Source organism: Crocodylus siamensis, chromosome 4, assembly GCF_052110815.1.
Source record: "Crocodylus siamensis isolate JL-2025a chromosome 4, ASM5211081v1, whole genome shotgun sequence".
NCBI lineage: Eukaryota > Metazoa > Chordata > Crocodylia > Crocodylidae > Crocodylus > Crocodylus siamensis.
In genome coordinates, this window is record NC_143398.1 from 15,897,282 (window position 1) to 15,917,386 (window position 20,105).

Sequence of the window (20,105 nt, forward strand, 5' to 3'; positions counted from 1 at the left end):
GGATGCTCTTGGGAGATAGCCAAGGGGGTTACATTGCCTACTAGGGCTATGTGGAGCTTTGGTCCCTGATTAGATTCAGTGGGCATTTGGCCTGATTCAGTGGCTGAATCTCCAAATCTGAATCAAATCAGGTGACCCTTTAATCTCTCCAAATCAATGTGGGATGATTTGGACATAAAGACGTTTTTAATGTTTTTTTCTACATACCTCTGGGTAGCAGGGGCTTGGGATTGCTGCAGTGCTGAGGCAGATGGAGCATCCCACAGAAGCATGGGGGGCTCTCCAGCATGCTCACCAGAAGACCCAGAAGTGGACCAAAAACACTTCTGGGTCCACCAGGGAGCATGCTGGAGGGGCAACTCATGCCTCCTGGATCTGGGGGGTACCTGGGGGTCCCACTGCAGCTGATTGCCAGGCTGGGGGGGCATAGGGAGGGGCCCAGGCACTCCCCTACAGACCCGGGTTCGCTCCATTCACCCCAGCATTGCAGTGATCACGAGCTGTACCTGCTATCTCAAGGTATATAGAAAAAACTTTTAAAGCTGTTTCATAGTTTCTAGGGTTGGAAGGGACCTGCGCAGATCATCAAGTCTGATCCCCTGCCATGGGCAGCAAAGAATGCGGAGGTCAAATGACACCGGTTAGGTGATTATCTAGCCTCCTTTTGAAGACCCCCCAGAGTAGGAGCTAGCACCACTTCCCTTGGAAGTTGGTTCCAGATCCTAGCCATCCTGACCGTGAAGTAGCGCCTCCTGATATCTAGTCTGAATCTACCCTCTGCCAGCTTGTGACCGTTATTCGTTGTTACTCCTGGTAGTGCTCAGGGGAACAGGGACTACCCCAGTACCTGCTGGTTCCCCTGATAAGTTTACAGATGGCCACCAGATCCCCTTGTCTTGTGGACACTGAACAGGTTCAGGTCCAGTAGCCTCCCCTCGTAGGGCCTGCCTTGATGCCCCCTGATCATGCGAGTGGCCTCCTCTGGACCCTCTCCATGTTGTCGACATCCCTTCTAAAGTGCAGTACCCAGAACTGGACGCAGTACTCCAGCTGCGGCCTGACCAGTGCCACATAGAGGGGGAGGATCACCTCCTTGGACCTGCTCGAGATGCATCTGTGGATGCATGACAAGGTACGGTTGGCCTTCCTGACCGTGTCCCCACACTGCCGGCCCATGTTCATTTTGGCAGCAGTGATGACTCCAAGATCCTTTTCTTCCTCTGCACTGACGAGAAGGGAGTTCCCCAGCCTGTAGGTATGGTGCTGGTTCTTCCTCCCCAGGTGCAGCACCTTGCACTTGTCGGTGTTGAATCCCATCCTATTCTCATCCGCCCACCCCTGTAACCTGTCTAGGTCCAATTGCAGCCTATTCCTCCCCTCTAGTGTGCCCACATCCCCCCGCATCTTAGTGTCATCTGTGAACTTGAACAAGGTGCTTTTCACCCCCTCGTCCAAGTCGCTGATGAAGATGTTGAACAGCGCAGGTCCGAGGACCGAGCTCTGAGGGACCCCACTGCCCACGTCCCTCCAGGTCAAAAATGACCCATCCACCACCACTCTCCTGGTCTCAGCTCTGGTATCATGGGCAACAAAACAGAACATCTGGTGGAATGCTTTGCTCTACAGAGCGATCAATTTGCTCCCTCCCCTAAGAACTGATTTCATTAAAAAAAATATCATGAAGTGTCTTCTGTGAGAGCAAGATAAAGTGTGCTGGATTTTATCGCAAGAAAGGACTTTATTGCAGTGTATTGTCATGTTACACATTGGATATAAAAAGCCCTACCTTAGAACATGGAAGATCTTCACTGAACAAAGTCTTTTTGATAGGAATCAAAAGAAGAAAGTAATCACAACACTTTCAAAAAATAGCAAAAGCCTTAAGCTTCACATGGTTTTGCTACAGCTGAAACCTATGCATGCACACATCTGTTAGCAGGTTGAAAATGCCAGAAAGATATTAAAACAAAAATTTTAGCACACATTCAAAAAAGGTAAATTTGAGGCCAAGCATATCTCCGCTATCATTTCAGTTTAGTCTAGAAGTTGACCTCAGGTTTTTGCTATTTGCCAGTATTATAGCTTCTCTTAAAAAATAAAGTTATTAAGAGATCGACAGTTACTCTCCCATCAGGTTAGCTATTACTATATATTACAGGCCCCTAATTCTTCAATATATTTTTTCTGTATTGTAAAGATTTCAAATTAGGTAGTGAGCAAGCAGCCACTAGGTGGCAGTCCTCATTTGAACAGAAAAAAAAAATTATTAGCTGCAGTCTTGTTATTTAGCCTTTTTTTCCAAGCATATGTTTTTATTCCATTTTATATTTTAAATTTGTCCTGTGGAAAATCAGAGTGAAAGATAATATTTCAAAGATTATATAAAAATGCGCCAATTACTCAGAAGGTTTTGGTCAGCAGTAGATTTGAAGCTTAAAATATGCTTGAATGCATTCAGCACTAGTGGAGAATTTAGAAATGCTTCCCATTATGTACATATTTTGTAACATCAGCCTGTTGTATCTCCACATCCTTTGCTAATTGTGCTGAAATTATTAACAGGAAGGCAGCGATGTTATCTGAACTTTGTGTCAGTAATGCCATCTTCTGCAATTTGGAAAACCAAGAACCCTGAAATAATTCTTTACTTTCAAATGCATCCTCTCTCTTTGCAATACTACATGAAGTATTTATCACTGGATGGACTTATCTTTCCCATCACTTGTATATCCCACATGCATAGGCCCTGTCCCTTCACTAGTTTTTAATACCTTTTTGTTAAGGCAATGTGAGATAACCCAATGTTGACAAGAACTATGTGAAAAAATGTTGGTAATTAGTAAATTCAAGAGAAACTGAAGTTTCAGATCAACTGAAATTATCTGTGGTTCAAGGTGAATGGAGCAAAAAGTTTTAGCTGAAAAAAATCAACTAGAGTAAATGTTTCTGTTGCAATGTTTTTACATGAAATAAGTACCAACTTTTCATTTTGAAACAACATATTTCAAATGTACCTGCTGTTTAAACAAAGGTTTGTTTTAAGTTGACCCCCCCGCGCTCTATGCACGACATGTTTCAGCCACCAAAACTAAAAATCCTTCATGTTCATAGGACACCCCCCCCCACCCCCCCAAGAACTGACATCCCATCTGCAGAATTACAGGACAGAATTAAACCCAATTCTCAAAAGTGATTTTCAAGTATAACCCGCCCCCCCACTTCCTGTGAAGTTTGATATGGGCTGCAATTCCTACCAAGGTGAACACCTAAGTCACAAAAACTCCAAGTTACAGTCAGTGGCAGAACTGGTGAGAGAGCTACCTTCACCTCCCATCTCTGCACCTCAACAGATTGAAGGGTATGCACTTGAGTACATCAAGATTTGAGATCTTAAACAACTGTCTATATTTATTTTAAAGGTACTTGTGCTTGTGTTTCAGACACATCATATACTGTATGTTGGTTATGTAGTCGTTAAGCCCCCAGTCAGCAAAACACCGTAGGACTTTAAGCTTTGATCAATACTATGTTTGAAGAAGGATGGTCCAGTAGCCAAAGGCTTGATAGACTTGTTCAATTCCAGCTCCATTACAGGCTTCCTGAATGTGACCTTGGGCAAGATGGTGAGACTCCCTGTGCTTCAGTTCCCCATTATAAAGTAAGGAAAATAACCTAGATTCCCTCACAGGTGTTCTGTTATGATAAATACACTAAATATTGAGGTTGTCATATACTAGGTTAATGAGGACCATGCACATTCCTAAGACAGCCTTTTTGAGAGCAAAGTCCTGGATATGTGGAACATGATCTATGGTCTGAGTTTCTTTTTTCCTCTTTAGAAAGAAAACATTTGTGAAGAAGAATTGATATGAAGGCAGTCCAAAAGAGTGAAAGGCTTAAATACCAAAAAATACCACTAGTTTTACGCTACATTATTACATTTTTTTTCAGATCTAGGGACAGTTCTCAAAGTTGTAAGTATTACCAAGGAGAAGTGGGCAAAGGAGGAAGTAGTCCTGGAAGAGCTGCAAATATTCAAGGTAAACTTTAACAGCCGTTTAAATAGGGCCAGAGTATAATATCCTTAATTTCAGCCTGTCAGACTATTTGCTTATTAATACTAGTTTAGGTTCCAAATGGATGTTATATTTCATTTTAAGTCCCTTGGCTTTTCAAAGTGATTCAACCAAAACCAGTCTGATTTTGTAAGTTTAATTGTGACTCACTGATTTTTGGCGTTGTCTCAACGCCAATAGCTTCTGGAGTCGCCTGATTTCTTTTTACAACGGCTTTCAGGTGATTGTGTTTATGGAGAAAGAACTTGAAAATATGAACCCTGAAGTATCATAAAGCAGGAGATGAATAAAAACAAAGAGCTTAGTGTGTGTCTGTGTGTGCATGTGTGTGTGTGTAAAATCTCGTGATTGGTGGGTAGACGTTAGTTCATGAGTTTTGAGCATTTAACAGTCCTGGTAGATTCTTAGAAGAAAATTGAGCTAATTTATGTACATGGATTCCATATTAATAGTTTTACACTGAGCCAAATTTTGCTCACTGTTACACCAAAACAAAAGCTGATTAATAGAGCTAATTGGAGATAGAGGTGTTCTGGATTTACACCAGTGTAGCGGAGAACATAACGTCTTCAGTCAGTTGATTTTTGGATTTAATTGTTTCTTTCTTATTCTTTTTTTTCTTTTTTCAGTCTCTCTCAGTTTCCCTGTTATTCTGTGAGGTTCCCCTACTCTTATGTTTCTCATTTCTGTTCTGCTCTCTCCCTACCACCTCATCTTTGTCTTTGTTCCCTTTCCTAGCTGTAGTGAAAACTCGCAAGTATGAGGATATTAATCAAAGTTTTTACCCCAAAATAATTGAGCAAGTTTGAAATGGGGCAACACAAATTCACCCAGCACACACTGTAAAAATACGTTTACAGAGTAAATCACTCGCATGCCTTTGGATGCCTCATCTATATGATGAGAACATTCTTGATTTAAAGGTTCTCCATGTCATCTTTCTGCTGCTATGGACACCAATTATAAATATCAGTTTGAAAATACCAAGATTGCTCGATGAGCTGCCAAGTAATCAGGAGGTTCAGTACGTGCACCAATTTGCTGCATTCTTAAAACGTAACGTCAAGGGCAAATGTGCCATATCATATTTAATACCAAAGGTTTGGGGGTTTTTCTCTGCTTAGCAGACTTCCCTCCACTACAGAAATGTTATCTCTATATTCTTTAAGAAAATACAGAAAATTGAAGAAGGAAGGATGGCTGCGAACCATTCTTTCTCCCCTCTCCCACCCTCCCCAGGCAATCAAAATTAAACAATAGGCTTAGACATATCTTATTCTATTAGATGTTAGGTGATACAGGAGAATAGGAATTGTCAAAGCTTTCCCTGACTTCAATAGAAGCAAAATTCATTGGATGCAGAAGAGCAGCTTGTATCCCTCAAGTCTCATTTAGGCCTTTAGAAAAGTGCGTAATAGGAACTTAAGTTGATACATAGGCCCAATGCTGCCCCCCCACCGCCCCCCGCTCTTCCCCAACAGGGTTAAGTGCAATCTGTATGAATAAAAAACAATTTGCTTGGAAATAACAGGGACTATTTACCCATGTATATTTTGGGGGCCAGGGATTTGATTATTTCTGATCTTTTTTTTCCATACTTACCTAAACTAAGTTGATTTGTAGTTTTATTTATTATATTGTCACAGAGATGTTCAGATCTTTTTTCTTCTTAGCTGTGATAGAAATAAGCATAAATAAATAGCTTTACTGACACTTATATATTCATTTTTCAGCATCCATCAGTTATCTCAACTATGGAGATTTCCCTGAAGCAGGTAATTTGCCACTTTGTTTAATTAACAATAGTAAGTTTAGGTTTTTCTGAGTGTCTAGCTTGTTGTTTTGCAGGTGACATCTATTGCCTGTGCTTTTAAGACATTTGTCAACAGTAGCTGTATATGGGAAATATATATACATAATATATATAATATATATATATATATGAAACCTAGTTTGCTTGCACAGTTCACATTTGCCTGCAAACAGTAGTTTGTGTTCCCAAACTGGTAATTTATTCATGGAAACAAAATCTTTAGCCAAATGCATTTGGGTTTTGCGAATGAAGTTGATATGTACACAGACACCATAAAAGTTTGGCTCAGTATAATTTATCAGCCTAACTAGAAATTATCTTCATTTTCTTATTGGCCATAATAGTCACGAGATTTCATTGAGATCAGGTCCTCGGTGGGTTAAGTTCTTTACATACGTTGAGAGAGAGTCCATGTGCTTTGTGCTTATAGTCTATATAGGCAGGTCATGCAAGGAAGGGGGAGAAAGGACATATTATCACCATTTTACATACGGGAGCTGAGGCACAAAGCCATACCATATTTCATGGTGTATAAGTCGACATGGTGTATAAGTTGACCCCATTTTTCTGATCCAAAAAGTTAGGAATTTCATAGATCCAGTGTATAAGTCAACCTAAACTTTTGGATCAGAAATATGGGGTCAAGTTATACCAGCCGCTGCACTATGGGCTGGGCACCCTCATTGCGGGCTGACACTGGGGCATGCATACGTCAGCACCACTTGCACTGGATAGGGATGGGCTCAGCACTCGGCTGGCGTGGCCCCATCCCCTGTGAGTAGTTTTGTGCCAGCCAAGCACCAAGCATGGTGCTGCTCACAGGGGATGGGGCTACATCCACTGAGCACCGAGCCTGGCCCTGCCTGCTGCAAGTGGATCTGCTGAGCATTGAGCCCAGCCCCCTCCCCTGCAAGCAGTGCTGGGCTTGGTGCTTGGCAGACGCAACCGGGTGCAGTGCTCAACAGTGCTGCTCACAACGGACAAGACCACGCTCAGTGCTTGGCTGGCTCAGCCCAGGCAGCCCTGCTTGCAGGTATGGGGCCATGCCAGCCAAGTGCCGAGCTTAGCCCTGTCCCCATCCTCATGCCCTGCAAGCATCTCCAGTCTCGGTACTCAGCTGGCATGCCCCCAACCCCTGTGAGCAACACTGCCTAGGCCATGCCAGCTGAGCACTGAGCCTGATTCTGCTTTCAGGGCACACTGACACGGTGTATAAGTCAAGTTTGAATTTTAAGAATAAAAAATTGGACTTTAAAACTCAACATATACACCATGAAACACAGTAATATTATTTGCACAAATTAACCCAAACGTCCTGATTATTAATCTGATGTATTAACATCAAAACCATCCTTCTTCTTTATCAAATTATTAAAAGACAAGTTGCTCTCTATGGGACTTGCTGCTAATTTTGGATACTGTCCACTTATATCAACAGTTATTGTCCTTTTTGTACCATAACCCTCTTTCTACCATCATGTTTTCTGAAATTGATGGAAACTTGCCAGTGCATGGAGTGTCCTGAGAAACATTTTACACTGAATGAGGAATTCTCCTTCATTCTGTAAAATCTGGGGCAAAGTTGAAAACCAGCAACTATGGTATTGAAGCAAGGAACATTTAAAAGAATTGCTTAAAAGTTGCTCTTAATTCATTTGCTTTGCCTACTTTGCAGCAACAATTGTACATTGGTTCCAGAGATGGATTGGTTCAGCTCTCATTGCACAGATGTCACACATATGGGAAGGCTTGTGCAGACTGCTGCCTGGCCAGAGACCCATACTGCGCTTGGGATGGAAACTCATGTTCCAGATATGCACCCACTTCTAAAAGGTAAGAAAATGGCCAGCGTTTCTATGAAATATCCGCCCATTCATATATTTTTCATTGAAAGCAATGGGAGCACTTTTGCATGTTCATAACGTGTCATTTAACTAAAATGAAGACATAACTTTGGCCGGGTATTCTATTTCTGCTGGGAGAGCTTAGAGGATACTGCAGCATTTAATCATGTGAAGTTATAATGGTGGAACTGCAACTAGTGTAACCAATTCATTGTTTTAGATGCGAAATTCTTTGAGATACAGATTGTAGCTGGTTTTATATAAGTGTACAAAGGGAGTTATGCAGACAGCTTTGTGCACTTCTGTTCATGCACTGAAGCCAAACTCATGTGGAGTTTAATGCAAGGCATAATGTGCCTGCTTTAAGCTAAATGGCCCAGAAATCGTAGCCCAAGGACATCATCATTCAGTAATCACTCTATGCAGGTCAACAACCAGAGGGAGACAGGGAGCTGCGTTATGGTTATGTAGGTGCCGTGCTGGCTGCTGGTGACTGCATTTGCTTCCCCAAAGAAAAAGGAGTTGGGATGTGAACTTATCCTAACCACCAGCTAGCAGAACTGAGCCAGCACAGAGGGGGTGTCTACTGTACCCCTCTACAAGGCTGGCCGAATTTCTGATGTGGCGTTAGATGCCCCTCTTGGAATGCCCAAATTCTTGGAGTCACTCGTACTGGACCTCTTCCTTCTCCTTTAGATGATCCTACAGGAAACACTCACAATAAGGTCCAAGGCTGAAGTTCTTATAGACAGCTGAATGAGAATTTTTCTTGCCTAGAGATTTCAGGACTAGGGCCTAAACAATTGCACAAGCTATTGTAGTAAATGAGTCATGGGTCATTGTGTCACACGTCAAGGAACTTTATACATTTTGCTTTAAGCCAAAGCAAACTAGAGCAAATTCAGAGAAACATAAAGGAGAAGAGAAAACTGTTAAGGGTCAGTAAAAAGTTAATCACCCAGGCAGCTTGTGGACGGCAATCCTGTTCTTATTTCTGTGGATGAGAATATGGGGAATGAGGGTTCATTCATTTAAAAAGATCCTCAGATTGATGGACAAGTCAACAGCACGGACAAATTTACCTTTTAACTGCTCTAAAGTGGAGGGAGAGCTGCTACTTGGTAGCATGTGTCAGCTGTAGCACCTGCATCCTTTTCGAGTGATATAAGTGAACTAAGTAGTCCTAACTTTGACCCTGTTGAAGTTGCAGTGGTTTTGCTACATTTTCCTCTCCATCGAATCATGCAGAATTAACAGTTGCGCCGTTACCGCTTGTATCAGTAGTCTTTGACATCAAGGCCAGTGTTGTGTCTGTCTATGTACCATTGTTTTGTGAGAGCAAGGCTGAAGGAGGAGGACTTGGTGAGTGGCCTTGTGCCTCCTCCTATAGGGTAGTTACTCATCACTTGTTTCCTTCAGTTCAATCTAGTTATTTGGCATGGTGTTCTTCCAGCATATCTAATCTCTTTCTATGATGAACTCATTACATCAAGAGCCTACTTATGCTTTGCACTTTTGTAAAGTTGTACTCCTATCTGAGATACCGTATGACCTTGAGGACATAGCATCCTCTCTGTGTCTCAAATTCCCAATTCTGAAAAATTAAAACAATACATGTAGCCTGCAGCTGAAATACTGTAGAAAGCCAAGTATGATCAGTAGGATTTTAACAAAAGCTAGCCTGAGTCACAAAGAGGTAAATAATTTGTTTAAAGCTCCATAAGCATTTAAGAATAGTAAAGAAACCATGAATTCTGACTGAGGCCCTTACTCTGTTCATCTGTACATAAAGCTCCCATAGCCATACTTTCTGGCTCCTGGCTAGAACATATTAAGATTCAAAGCAAACCATAAATTTTCCCCTTTGCTTATGTTGTGGTTGATTCTCTAGTCAACAGTACACAGTGTTGAACTGAGTAGGAATGTGGTCTGCTGAACCTTTTCATGATATGGCACACTGAGTGTTCTGACCAAAGATAATCAGCCTTAAGACCTGCCATTGGATCTGACAGAGCTTGTAATGCAGATTTAGCCATTCTCTCTACCCCTAGATTGCTCTCGGCCTGTTCTAGGTAGATCTCCCTCTTCACAGTGGTTTCCTTAAATCACAGGCCTGTCTTTTTATGCCTATTTTACAAATCTCTCCTGGCCACATGCCGCTCTGAGGGCGAGGCTGGTTTTAGTTAGGGTTGTAATTGCCAGCAATAGGGTGGGAGCACTGCGGTCTCACATCTGCTGAGCTCCTCTGTAGTTTGTTGCTGAATTCCAGCAATTATGTATGAAGTGTTACAAATTTTCATGCTCTTCCCATAGGAGAGCTAGGAGGCAAGATGTCAAATATGGAGACCCAGTTGCCCAGTGTTGGGATGTGGAAGACAGTAAGTACTTGCCCTTCTCTTTGTAACAGTGTGTGCTATCTGTCTGTTTGCAAACACTTGTGGAATTAGGTCTCAGGAGAGATCTGGGCAGTTAATGCTTATGCAATTACAATCCCTAAACATTTACTCTACGTATAGCCCTTGTTCAGCAGTTAAACTCTCCGAGTCAAGGGAACTTGGAAGGAAAAAATAAAACAGACTCACTTATACATCCCACAGGAGAGAGACACCAGCAGAAACTTATAGAGGGGGATAATATGGCTGAGGACACATGCACTTTCACCTCGCCATGAGTATATGCAAGCACTGCCACTCCCTTGCAGAGTATTCCGGTAAAGGGGAAAACCAAGCAAGAAACCCCAAAGGAGGAAACAGGAAATACTCCTTCTTCCTCCCCGCCTCCCTACACGCACTTGACAGAAGTCCCAAACCTCGGCTCCAGCTGCCAAACCCTCCCGTTTCCCCCTCTCTGCAGCTACCTAAACACTCCTGTTATTAACATGGACCTACACCCACCCCTGTCGAGAAACCCCCCTCTTTTGGCTGCCGAAGTGTCTGGCTCACACTTTTGGCAAGGACAGCGGTTCACTTACAGCGTGCACTGTCAGTACTAAATCCTGCGGTTACGCTGCAATTTTTGTGGCAGCATAAAATAAATGAAAAGCATTCAAAGTGGAGTTTTGGTTTGTCTGGGGCTTTTACATTCAGTTATTAAAGGGAACCATCCAGTCAAAACACCATTTATTGTATTGTTGAGCTTCACTTTGGATTTTGTACACACCACTGCTTTTAATTGATCTCTGGTAACCAGCACCGGAAACCAGCCACCAAAGTCAGCTCGAGTCATGGCAAAGATCAGGCCTGCTTGCCCCTGGATCAGTCTGCTGCACGGTCTGTGAAGCACTGGCTAGACATACCCACAGCGGACATCATTAAAAAGTCAGGGCAGAATCCTGGTTTCATTGAAATGAATGACAAAGCTCCAGATGATTTCAAGGCGGCCACAATTTCATCCTTGCCTTCAACACAGTGATGGTGTTGTGTTTCTCTGGATGGGAGATGATGTACCAAAGGGATTGTTTTAACTGAACAAATCTAAGACTTCTTACAGAATATGGACTTGAAAGCCTTGATATGGCAGCAAAAATAAAACAGAGCCAGCTTAAGCAACTAGCTAGGGATTATCCAGACTTGCATGGTCTTAAGCTAATATCCCAGCCCCTGGCATATTAATATTATTCAGAATAAATAAACATGCTGTTATGGTATGAGACGCTGTTAAGATTGAGGCCTCAATCTTGTATGCATTGGACCAACATAGCATCAGAGGTGATTTGTGCTTGAAGATCTTACAGTCTGCACAAGTAAGATGGGCAAGGTTGGGAAGAGAAGGACAGACAGAGAGAGGTAGGTCACACAGCAAGTCTCTTCACATACAGTTCAGTGCCTTATCTGGTGTATCCTTGTGTCCCAGAAACCACTGTTAGTTTTGTGTTGAATATATTTTAATGTCAACCTGATGCTGCTGTAGAAGTGTTCAGGAGCCTAAACTAGCCCCTAACAGGTCAGGGCACGATAAACTTCTGCACAGCTGCTGCCTTTCTGTTGTTGTCTCTTTTTTTACTGACAAAGGGCCCATTCCCATTTTCAGAGGGAAAGAGTAGGTGCAGTCTTGAATTCACCAACAGTCACAATGTTTGTGTAAAATTGTGCAAGTTAGTGAGGCAGGTTTTATGAACGTCTTTAAAAGCCAGTTGCACAGGAGAAAAGTTAGCAGCCATCTCTAAATCCTAGCAGTTATATTTTAAGCTAAAAGTTAAGTTTCCTTTTGCTTTTTTTTATAATTCAGTTGCTCCTATAGCATCTGTTCTGAATCAGTCTATTTTCCCATTGCTTTAAAAATCAGGTCAGGGTTAATCTTCTGTACCATGTTTGCTTTCCAGGCATTAGTCATGAAACTGCTGATGAAAAGGTGGTTTTTGGCATTGAATTTAATTCAACTTTTCTGGAATGTATTCCTAAGTCCCAGCAAGCCTCTATTAGGTGGTATATTCAACGCTCTGGAGAAGAACATCGAGAAGAGGTAAGTTATAGTCATCAAGGCAAGTTTCCTCTATGGAGAATTCAGCCTAGTATTCAACGGCAGGAGTTATTGGGATTAGTAGATGTTTTTACTTTTCCTTGCCTCAACTTGGGTATCACATAGCATTCTGGTATCACCATTTGCACCATGGAGAGGGGAAGAGAGAGGCCATTTACAGTCTGCCACAGGCAGATTTATTTTATTTATTTATTTTGATTTATATACTTATTCCATTAAAGAGGAGTGCTCTAAAACTACTCCTGGGGAGCCTTTTTTATTTATTTTTTAACGCCAGACTTCTCTGGTAGCACCTTTTTGCTCAGAACTTAACTCTTGGAACAGCTCAACAGCAAAAACCATATTGAGAATCTTCTGGCTTTATTTTTTTTCCTGATCTTCTGTTCACCGTAGAATTGGAGGCATCTGAGGACCTTCCAGCAGCATGTTAAACATTTTGACTTACCAAATGTAATTGATTCTAGGACAAGGTTCTCCTTCCATTTAATCTGGGGGGAAGCCCCTCATCTTAGAATTGCCTGTGAGGGTGATGGGGGAGGGCGAGGGCAGGCTTCAGCCTGTACCCAGGGTCATGGTCAGGACCAGAGCTGCTGTCTTGCCTTCCTCCACTTCCCTCTCCTCTCTGTGGCCTCTTCCCCACATTTTCCCCTTCCCCTTCCCTTTGCTCCGTGCCAGCAGGCTCCGTGCACTGAGCCCAGCCTGTAGCAGTGGCATGCAGTGCATGGCTGCTACAGGGGCTGGGCTGGGGCTGTGTTCAGTGCCCCGGGCTAGAACAGGGGTGGGACCTCTGGCATTGAGAAAAGAAGTAATGGTGGGGAAGTGGGGCAGAGGCTGGGGGAGGGAAAGGCAAGCAGAGGCATGGGGGAGAGGCAGGAAGAGGAGCAGAGGGGGAAGGGGGGACCTGAGCCTGCAGGGGGGCAGACAGGGAGCAGAAATGGCAGGGGGCTAGGCCCAAGCAGGGCTCAAGCTACTTGACTTCCCCACACCACCTGCTGCTCCCATTCCCTGCCCCACTGCAGCAGTGGGGGGATGGATTAAAGATGGCCCCTGGATAATTAGATTCTATACATGGAAAATTGGAACACATTTATAAATTTTCCAAGTATAGAATCTAATTACTAGGGGGTTGTCTTATATTCAGGGTCATCTTAAATTGAGTAAATAAGGTGCCTCCAGCATTCACAGGTTGTTCTTTCTCTCCACCTCTCACCAGGGAAGAGAAATTGCATGTGGGGAATTGCATGTGATAGTGGAAGGATTTTGCATTGAAACTGGGGGTGAGGGAGAAGGGTTTCTTATGGCCATGCTGCTCTGTGTATGTTAGAGAAGGCAGGTCAAAGCAGTGCAAGTTATTGTTAGTGTGATGGTGATGAGGTTCACAGTGGTGTATAGCTCCTGTGGGAGTATGGTCCCCAGTCTGAAACCAGTCTGGAAAGCTCATGTTTCTACCTTCAATTCTGTAAGTTGAGAGGACTCAAAATGAGTCCTCTCACAGCAAATAAAAAGAAGGAAAGGGGTGTGTTGTGTGCACATGCGTGCATACCTTTTGCCCTGAAAGTCAACAGATTGGGTTCATTCAGACATTAGGAGTCTTCACAGCTTTGTCTTTAAAAGTCATTACCCTTTTCCAGCCTTTATATCCAGCCTCTGTAGCAATCAGAATTGCAGTGGCAGGGAAAGGGAAGGGAAAAGGATCAGCTCATCTGATCATTAAAGATCATTACGGGAGCCATAAAACCTGTCTTTCTATGCAAGTGGTTCAGGATCTAGCCTAGCATGGAGTACTTTTGTTGTACCCACCTCTGTTTATTCCAGTGTTATTTTAGTGTAGTGGAGTTCATCACTGAGAATGAATGTTTAATTAGAGTAATTCTAGATCTAGCACTTCTCACTCCTCAGGCTTCATGCCATAGACAACTGCCTGCTGGTTTAAAATACCATCTTTGATATCCCTCATGATCAAATACTTTAAAATGATTGTGGTATTCTGGTCTGCAAGCTTGCTGAAATCTCTGGAGAATGATCCCAAAGTGCCCGTGTTGAATGCTCTGTGGTTTATACAGAGCGTTGAAGATCTGTGTGCATCACCACAGCACACTTGGTAATTCTTGCCCTACTTGTTCAACTCTCCAATACCACAGACTGGATGCTTTACAGGGAGCACTTCAGGAACACGCTTCAATATATGCTAGTCGCCTCAGTACATGCAGACTGTTAAGCAGATACTTTAACCACGTGCTTAAGTACTATCCTTTCAAAGGGATTTAAGCAGATGACTAAGTTTTCCTATATTGAAAATTTAAATGGAAGCAAATGTGAGCCAGAATTGTTATTAAAAAAAACCCAAAACTTTCACAACTATACCCCTAACCAACGTTCTTAAAGGAAATACAATGGCACATCTGGCCATTTCTTATTTATTTCTTTATTTATGGGATCTCTAGATGCCCATGTTCAATAGCAGCCCTGGGTAACAACTTGGCGGGAGCAAGGGGAAGAAAAGGAACAGCTGCTGTTCCTGCCAGCTGGCCACATTGTCGGCATTGGCACCCAGAAGCTGCTGCTGCTCCGGGCACCAACCTGCCCTGTTATGCCTTCACCCACATTTGAAAAGTTGCCTTCATAGAGATTCCAGTTTGTCTAGGTAGCCCGTTCCAATGTTTGACCACCCTCATAGTCCAAAGGTTCCTCCTAATCTCCAGCCTAATGCAATACATATCACGTACATATATTGATCATATATTTTATGTAGTATTATACAAAACAGAGGCCTCTCTAGAAAACCCTAATATTAAAATGAGGTTTTTTCAACATCCTTTAGTTTGACCGAAATACCACATACAAAAGAAATTGAGCAGTCATATTTAACAAGTAGTTTGATCTTTGCTTAGCTAATCCCTTCCCACCCTTTTTTCCCTGTAACAATTATACATTTTTCTCTCCTTCCTGCATCAGATTCCTCAGATAACACTAACCATTATTTTAGTCCATGCCTTAAAGGTATAACTTATTGTGATGACAATACCAGGCTTTGCAAATGGCTCCATGCACCTGGAACTTAAGTTACGGACTTTTAGTTCCAGTGCTGTAGCAGTTATGTTTCAGCAGATCCTCCTTGTACAAATAGAGAGTTACGCATTGTCTGTGACATGCAATACAGTTTCCTGAGGGGAGGGAAAGGGCAAAATCCAGACTAGATGGGAAGCATTAGGCCCAGCAGGATGTCTCCTGCATTTCACCTTTAAGGTCATGGTTCGGAGTCCTACTTCCAGTCAGAACAGCCTGTGGGAGGGGGACAGGATCTCCTGGGGGAGAGGAGCTGTCACCAGGTCATTCTGCTGGTACTGGGAATATGTTTCCCTGCAGTACGGAGCTGTTCTAAGGTCATAAGTCAGTTATCTAGTGCTTTTGTATTTTGTCTTGCTCACGTAATTGAGCATGTTTATTCCCGTATTTGGAAGCTAGTCACCTACTTGTGGGAGAGCTTTTCTATGAATTGAATTAATAAAGAAAAAAGCACGTACGTCATTTGTCCATAAAGCTTAATGCGCTGACGTTTCCTGCAGCTTTGGCTCAGATGTTTATTTCTTTTTAAATTCCAGTGTGTTATGTTATGTACATAATAAGTGTCAGGACCGGAAAAAGCACACCCAGGGTTCCCTACAAAGCCATTAGCATTGGCTCCCTATGACTTTTAGAAATATTAGACCTCCTGCTTCAGGCTCGCCCTGACCCACAGTCTCCTTTGACCATCGGTTTGCCGGTCTGTCATGTGCCCTTCCAGGGAACATAGCAAGCCATATGTTCTGAAATGACTGAGTATGCGTTGATCGTGCTTTAACTCTTCCTTTTCTTCTTCCATGAACATGGTGTTAGGAATGAAAGTGAACTTTCTGAATAGCTAGGGCACATTACGGAGTCCTCATCAGGGTAAGGTGCTGAACCCTACTGGAATACCCGATATTTAACCAGTCACCATGTCAGGGATAAGCAGGCATTTTTTCCCCATGGTCAGAATTGAAGGAGTGGACTTTATATAATACAGTGATGTCACTTGCATTTTTGGTAGTGGGTTGGTGAGTGAGGCATAGGTTTCCATTGGTTTTCTGGGCTGATACTTTTTTGTGTAGAAAGAACCTATTTTCTTTGGTTGCAAGTTTTTAGACAAGACCTTTTTGTGGTGATGACTAATGGAATAGCCTAAAAGTCAAATGAGAGCAGAGTAAGAAAGAAATGTAATTTAAGCAGGACATTTTGGTGATGATCACAAGCTAGATCCACAAGGTGTACTCAGGCAGCTAACTGCCATTTTATACATCTACATTTAAAATTAAAATCCTCAAAATCTCTGCCTAACCCTGAAAACATGTAATTTTTCTCAGTGTTGCAACTTCCAACGGTGAAGTCCTTGGGCTGCCTAAATTTTTGCCACTAGGCAAAAACACTTAAGCCTTGGGATAAGGGAGGGGGAAGAAAGGTAGAGACTGGCTCTGTATCCCACTAATTAGGGGAGTTCCCTGGGATGTGCACTTGTTTCCAATCTCAATAAATTACTATTTATGGAAAGTGTAACAGTTTCAAAAGGAACAACTGAGAGAGCTTACCCTAAAATATCCAACAGCCTGGAGGGTAGGACACTCCCTTGAAAACTACAAGATGCAGATTCAAGCCCTCTAAGCCCAAGAAGCTAATTAAAGTGGGTTTCCCACATCCCAGGTGAGGACTCTAGCTCCTAAGGCATATTCTTGACTCTTTTTTGCTTGGCTTAAGCATCTAACTCTGGGAGAGGGTTCATAATTGTGATTCCCAATGACATATTTCCACCCACCCCCATTCTGACACAGGGTTACGGGTGCAGCAGTCTCTTCAGGATTTCTGCTTGGCTGGCTTAAGCATCTCTCAGTCAACAGGCTGGATTTTATAAAAATCATTGTTAGGTGCTTAATTTTACCATGGCCGTAGAGAGCCAGGCACCTATCATTGTGCTGTGAATCCCATCCAGTGGCAGCACGCCCAAGATTTAGGCATCGCAACATGAAGCTTATGCCCCCCTTGTGAATGTAGTCCATATGCCTTACGGAGGGCAGGTTTAATAAAACTCTACCATGTCTAAGATAAGTAGTTTAAGAAGGGAAGTCCCAAGATGAGTTTTATAAAGGACCCAAGAAACCATGGGCCAGACTGAAACGGACATTGCAGAGCACAGATGAAAAAATTGTAATATCAGGTAGCCAGCCAGCCACTTTCTTCTGAGCTCAATTGAAGAGGAAGCCAATTTGCTTTCCATCGTATATTCATAAATTAGTGTCCTGTTGTGCTCTCTTGGGGAAACTTGATGTTATCTTACTGCTTATAAATTTTAACCTTTTCAGCACTATGCCAAATTATTCTTTCATTATGCTACTCACTGGACTTTTTTTTCTACCTTTAAAAAAAAAACCCAATTCCTTGAAGTCTTTAAATGAGAGTATTATTTTTAAAATTAGGAAAGTCATTATTTCCTAAAAAGAAAATATCCTAGAATATATCTAGAATATATATCTAGAATATAGCACACAGAAAGATTGCTTTGAGCTGAATAAGGTTGTGCTGAGGATTTGAAATTAGCCTTCTAATGGGAAGTTAGGTTCTCCTTCACTGTACTGTGAGACTCGTGTCTCTCCAGAATGTCATTATGTCCCCAGCATTTCCTTCAGTTTTTACGTTTGCATTTTAGTACATTCAGAAATAGGCTGTTAAAAAAAGGGATCTCAAGTTTTTGAGTTACTCAGGCTAATTTTCCAATGTAACAGTAATGAAATGGCTTGTAATAAAAACAATCTTTATTTGCAATTGGATGTTGAAGAACACACTTGGTAATGAAAACCAATAGGTATTCTCATGGAATGGTCCTTGTTTTCCTTTTTTCTAGTCTGCTTTTATTTGGAGGTTGCACTCTAACACATGGTCAAGCCTAGCTTTACCACTAGTGCTTTCTCATATGTTGATTAATGAGGGAAGGCAAGCTTTGAAGCCACTTTCTTCTCAGAGACAGGTGCAATGTTTTAACTGTGAAAGAGCTGACATGTGAATTATTTGTAATGAGGGAGCTATCTAAACACATCATTAACAAAGGACAAAAGGCACTGACCTAACCTGATGGCACTTTCAAATCTATGGTTATTTTCCATCTTATGCCTATTTTTTCCCCATCGCTCAATTCCAGCTGTCAAAATCAGGTTATTAACATAAAGGGACATCTTCTTTCTTTTCCAAAGACCCTTTGTATCTCAAGTGCACTGCACCATTTATTCATTGCGTCTTCAGCAAAGCAAATTTTTGTAGTGCTTTAGTCAAGGATCAAAAATCGTTTTAAAAATTGCTGAAAGAATACATACAGTATTTTCAAACGACTTCCACTTCACCGAGAAGGTGAAGGTTGCAATGTATATGCTGTTTGTAAACTGAATCAAAGCAGTGCATGTTATCAGAAAACATAACTGGACAAACATTTATCACATGCTTAATTTCTGTGGCTCATAATTTTGTCTTGAATTCAAAGAAACAATGTAAGTTTAACTTGAAATAATTGCTTGTGAATTGGGGCCTCTATGCTGCTGAAGTGCTAAAAATTTCGATCAACGATTAATAGGCCATCAGAACTATGGTTTAAAATGGATAAAAAATGAAGACACATTTAACAAGAATAAAATGACGTCTCGTACCTAACTAGACTTTTCACTAAACTCAGGTTTTCATTAAAACAAGTTCTATGTCTGCAGGTCAAGAACCAACGAACAAATTAAGTATTCAAGGGAAAGGTTAAAGATCTATTACCAAAATAATGAAATGCCAGGTGTTTATGAAACTCCAAAATCCTGTTGGGGGGGTGGAATAGAGAGGAAAGGCAGGAAGAGCTCTGAACCTCTAGGTAAAACAACATAAACAGGATACCAAAAAAAGTGGGGGGGGAGGCGGAGGCTTGGGGGAAAACAGTAATGAAGTGTTGCTCAATATGTGTTAAATCAGAGCCATAATTTCATCCTGTCAGAGGATAAGAAAAGAATGAACAATGAAGCCACAGAAAAGTAGGAGGTGACAGTCACTGTAAATCAATAATCACGATTTATACAGGATGTTCAATAAGAAGCCTATTAATTAAAAATAGAAACACTGATGGGTTGGGATCGAGGGACACTGCCAGATGAGGGGGTGTGTTAGTTTGGGATATAACTGCTCAAGAAGAACCATTGGAGCCCCATTGTCTAGCATATTAAAACTAGACACAGTCCAAACGAGTGGGATTGCTACCGTGCAACTAGTAAATAAGTAATAATTAGTGGTGTGATGGACTCAGTGACTCAGCAGGTGTTTCTTAATTCTAGTTTGCTCAAGGGCCTCCACAATGCTGCTCCTTCTTTTACCTGACAATGAGCTGAGCCCCACTGTGGCATCTTTGGACAGGCATAGGCAGCATGCTGGAAATGTGAATGGTGTAGGAGGTGCAGTGCGCCTGGCCCTCTGCCAGTCTCCAGCATTGGAGTACGATGGAAGCATGCTGTGCTCTGCCGATCCCAAGACAGCAAACAGCTACTTCGTGTTTATATACTTTGGAGTGGCAAAATAGAGACCTGACTTCACCCTGGCGCTGCCGGTTGTTATTATTCCCAATTTACAAGTAAGGAAACTAAAGAGATCTGACTTGTCCAAAGTTACTTTGTGAATGAGTAAGAGAACCAAACAGAGTCTACTGATATGCCATGACTCCCATAGCCCTCCTCATTACTAATCCACACTACCTTTCTAAGCTGATCTGTAGTCCCTGATGCTATTACATCCGCAGTGGCACACAGACTGATGGACCTCTCTGGTTCAGCTAGTATGTTGGCTACCCACACAAGCACAGGCAGTGTC

The 20,105-nt window shown here is 42.2% G+C and overlaps 1 protein-coding gene across 5 annotated transcripts in view; it reads left to right on the forward strand.

Annotated features, from left to right (window-relative positions):
* Window positions 1–20,105, forward strand: part of SEMA3D (semaphorin 3D) — a 208,760-nt gene that overhangs the window by 177,831 nt on the left and 10,824 nt on the right. For all 5 annotated transcript variants that reach the window (XM_090041869.1, XM_090041868.1, XM_090041870.1 and 2 more), the window contains 5 exons: window positions 3,952–4,040; window positions 5,810–5,851; window positions 7,565–7,722; window positions 10,047–10,111; window positions 12,055–12,194. In XM_090041869.1, the coding sequence (XP_089897995.1) occupies window positions 3,952–4,040; window positions 5,810–5,851; window positions 7,565–7,722; window positions 10,047–10,111; window positions 12,055–12,194 (494 nt within the window). The remainder of the gene's footprint in view (window positions 1–3,951; window positions 4,041–5,809; window positions 5,852–7,564; window positions 7,723–10,046; window positions 10,112–12,054; window positions 12,195–20,105) is intronic.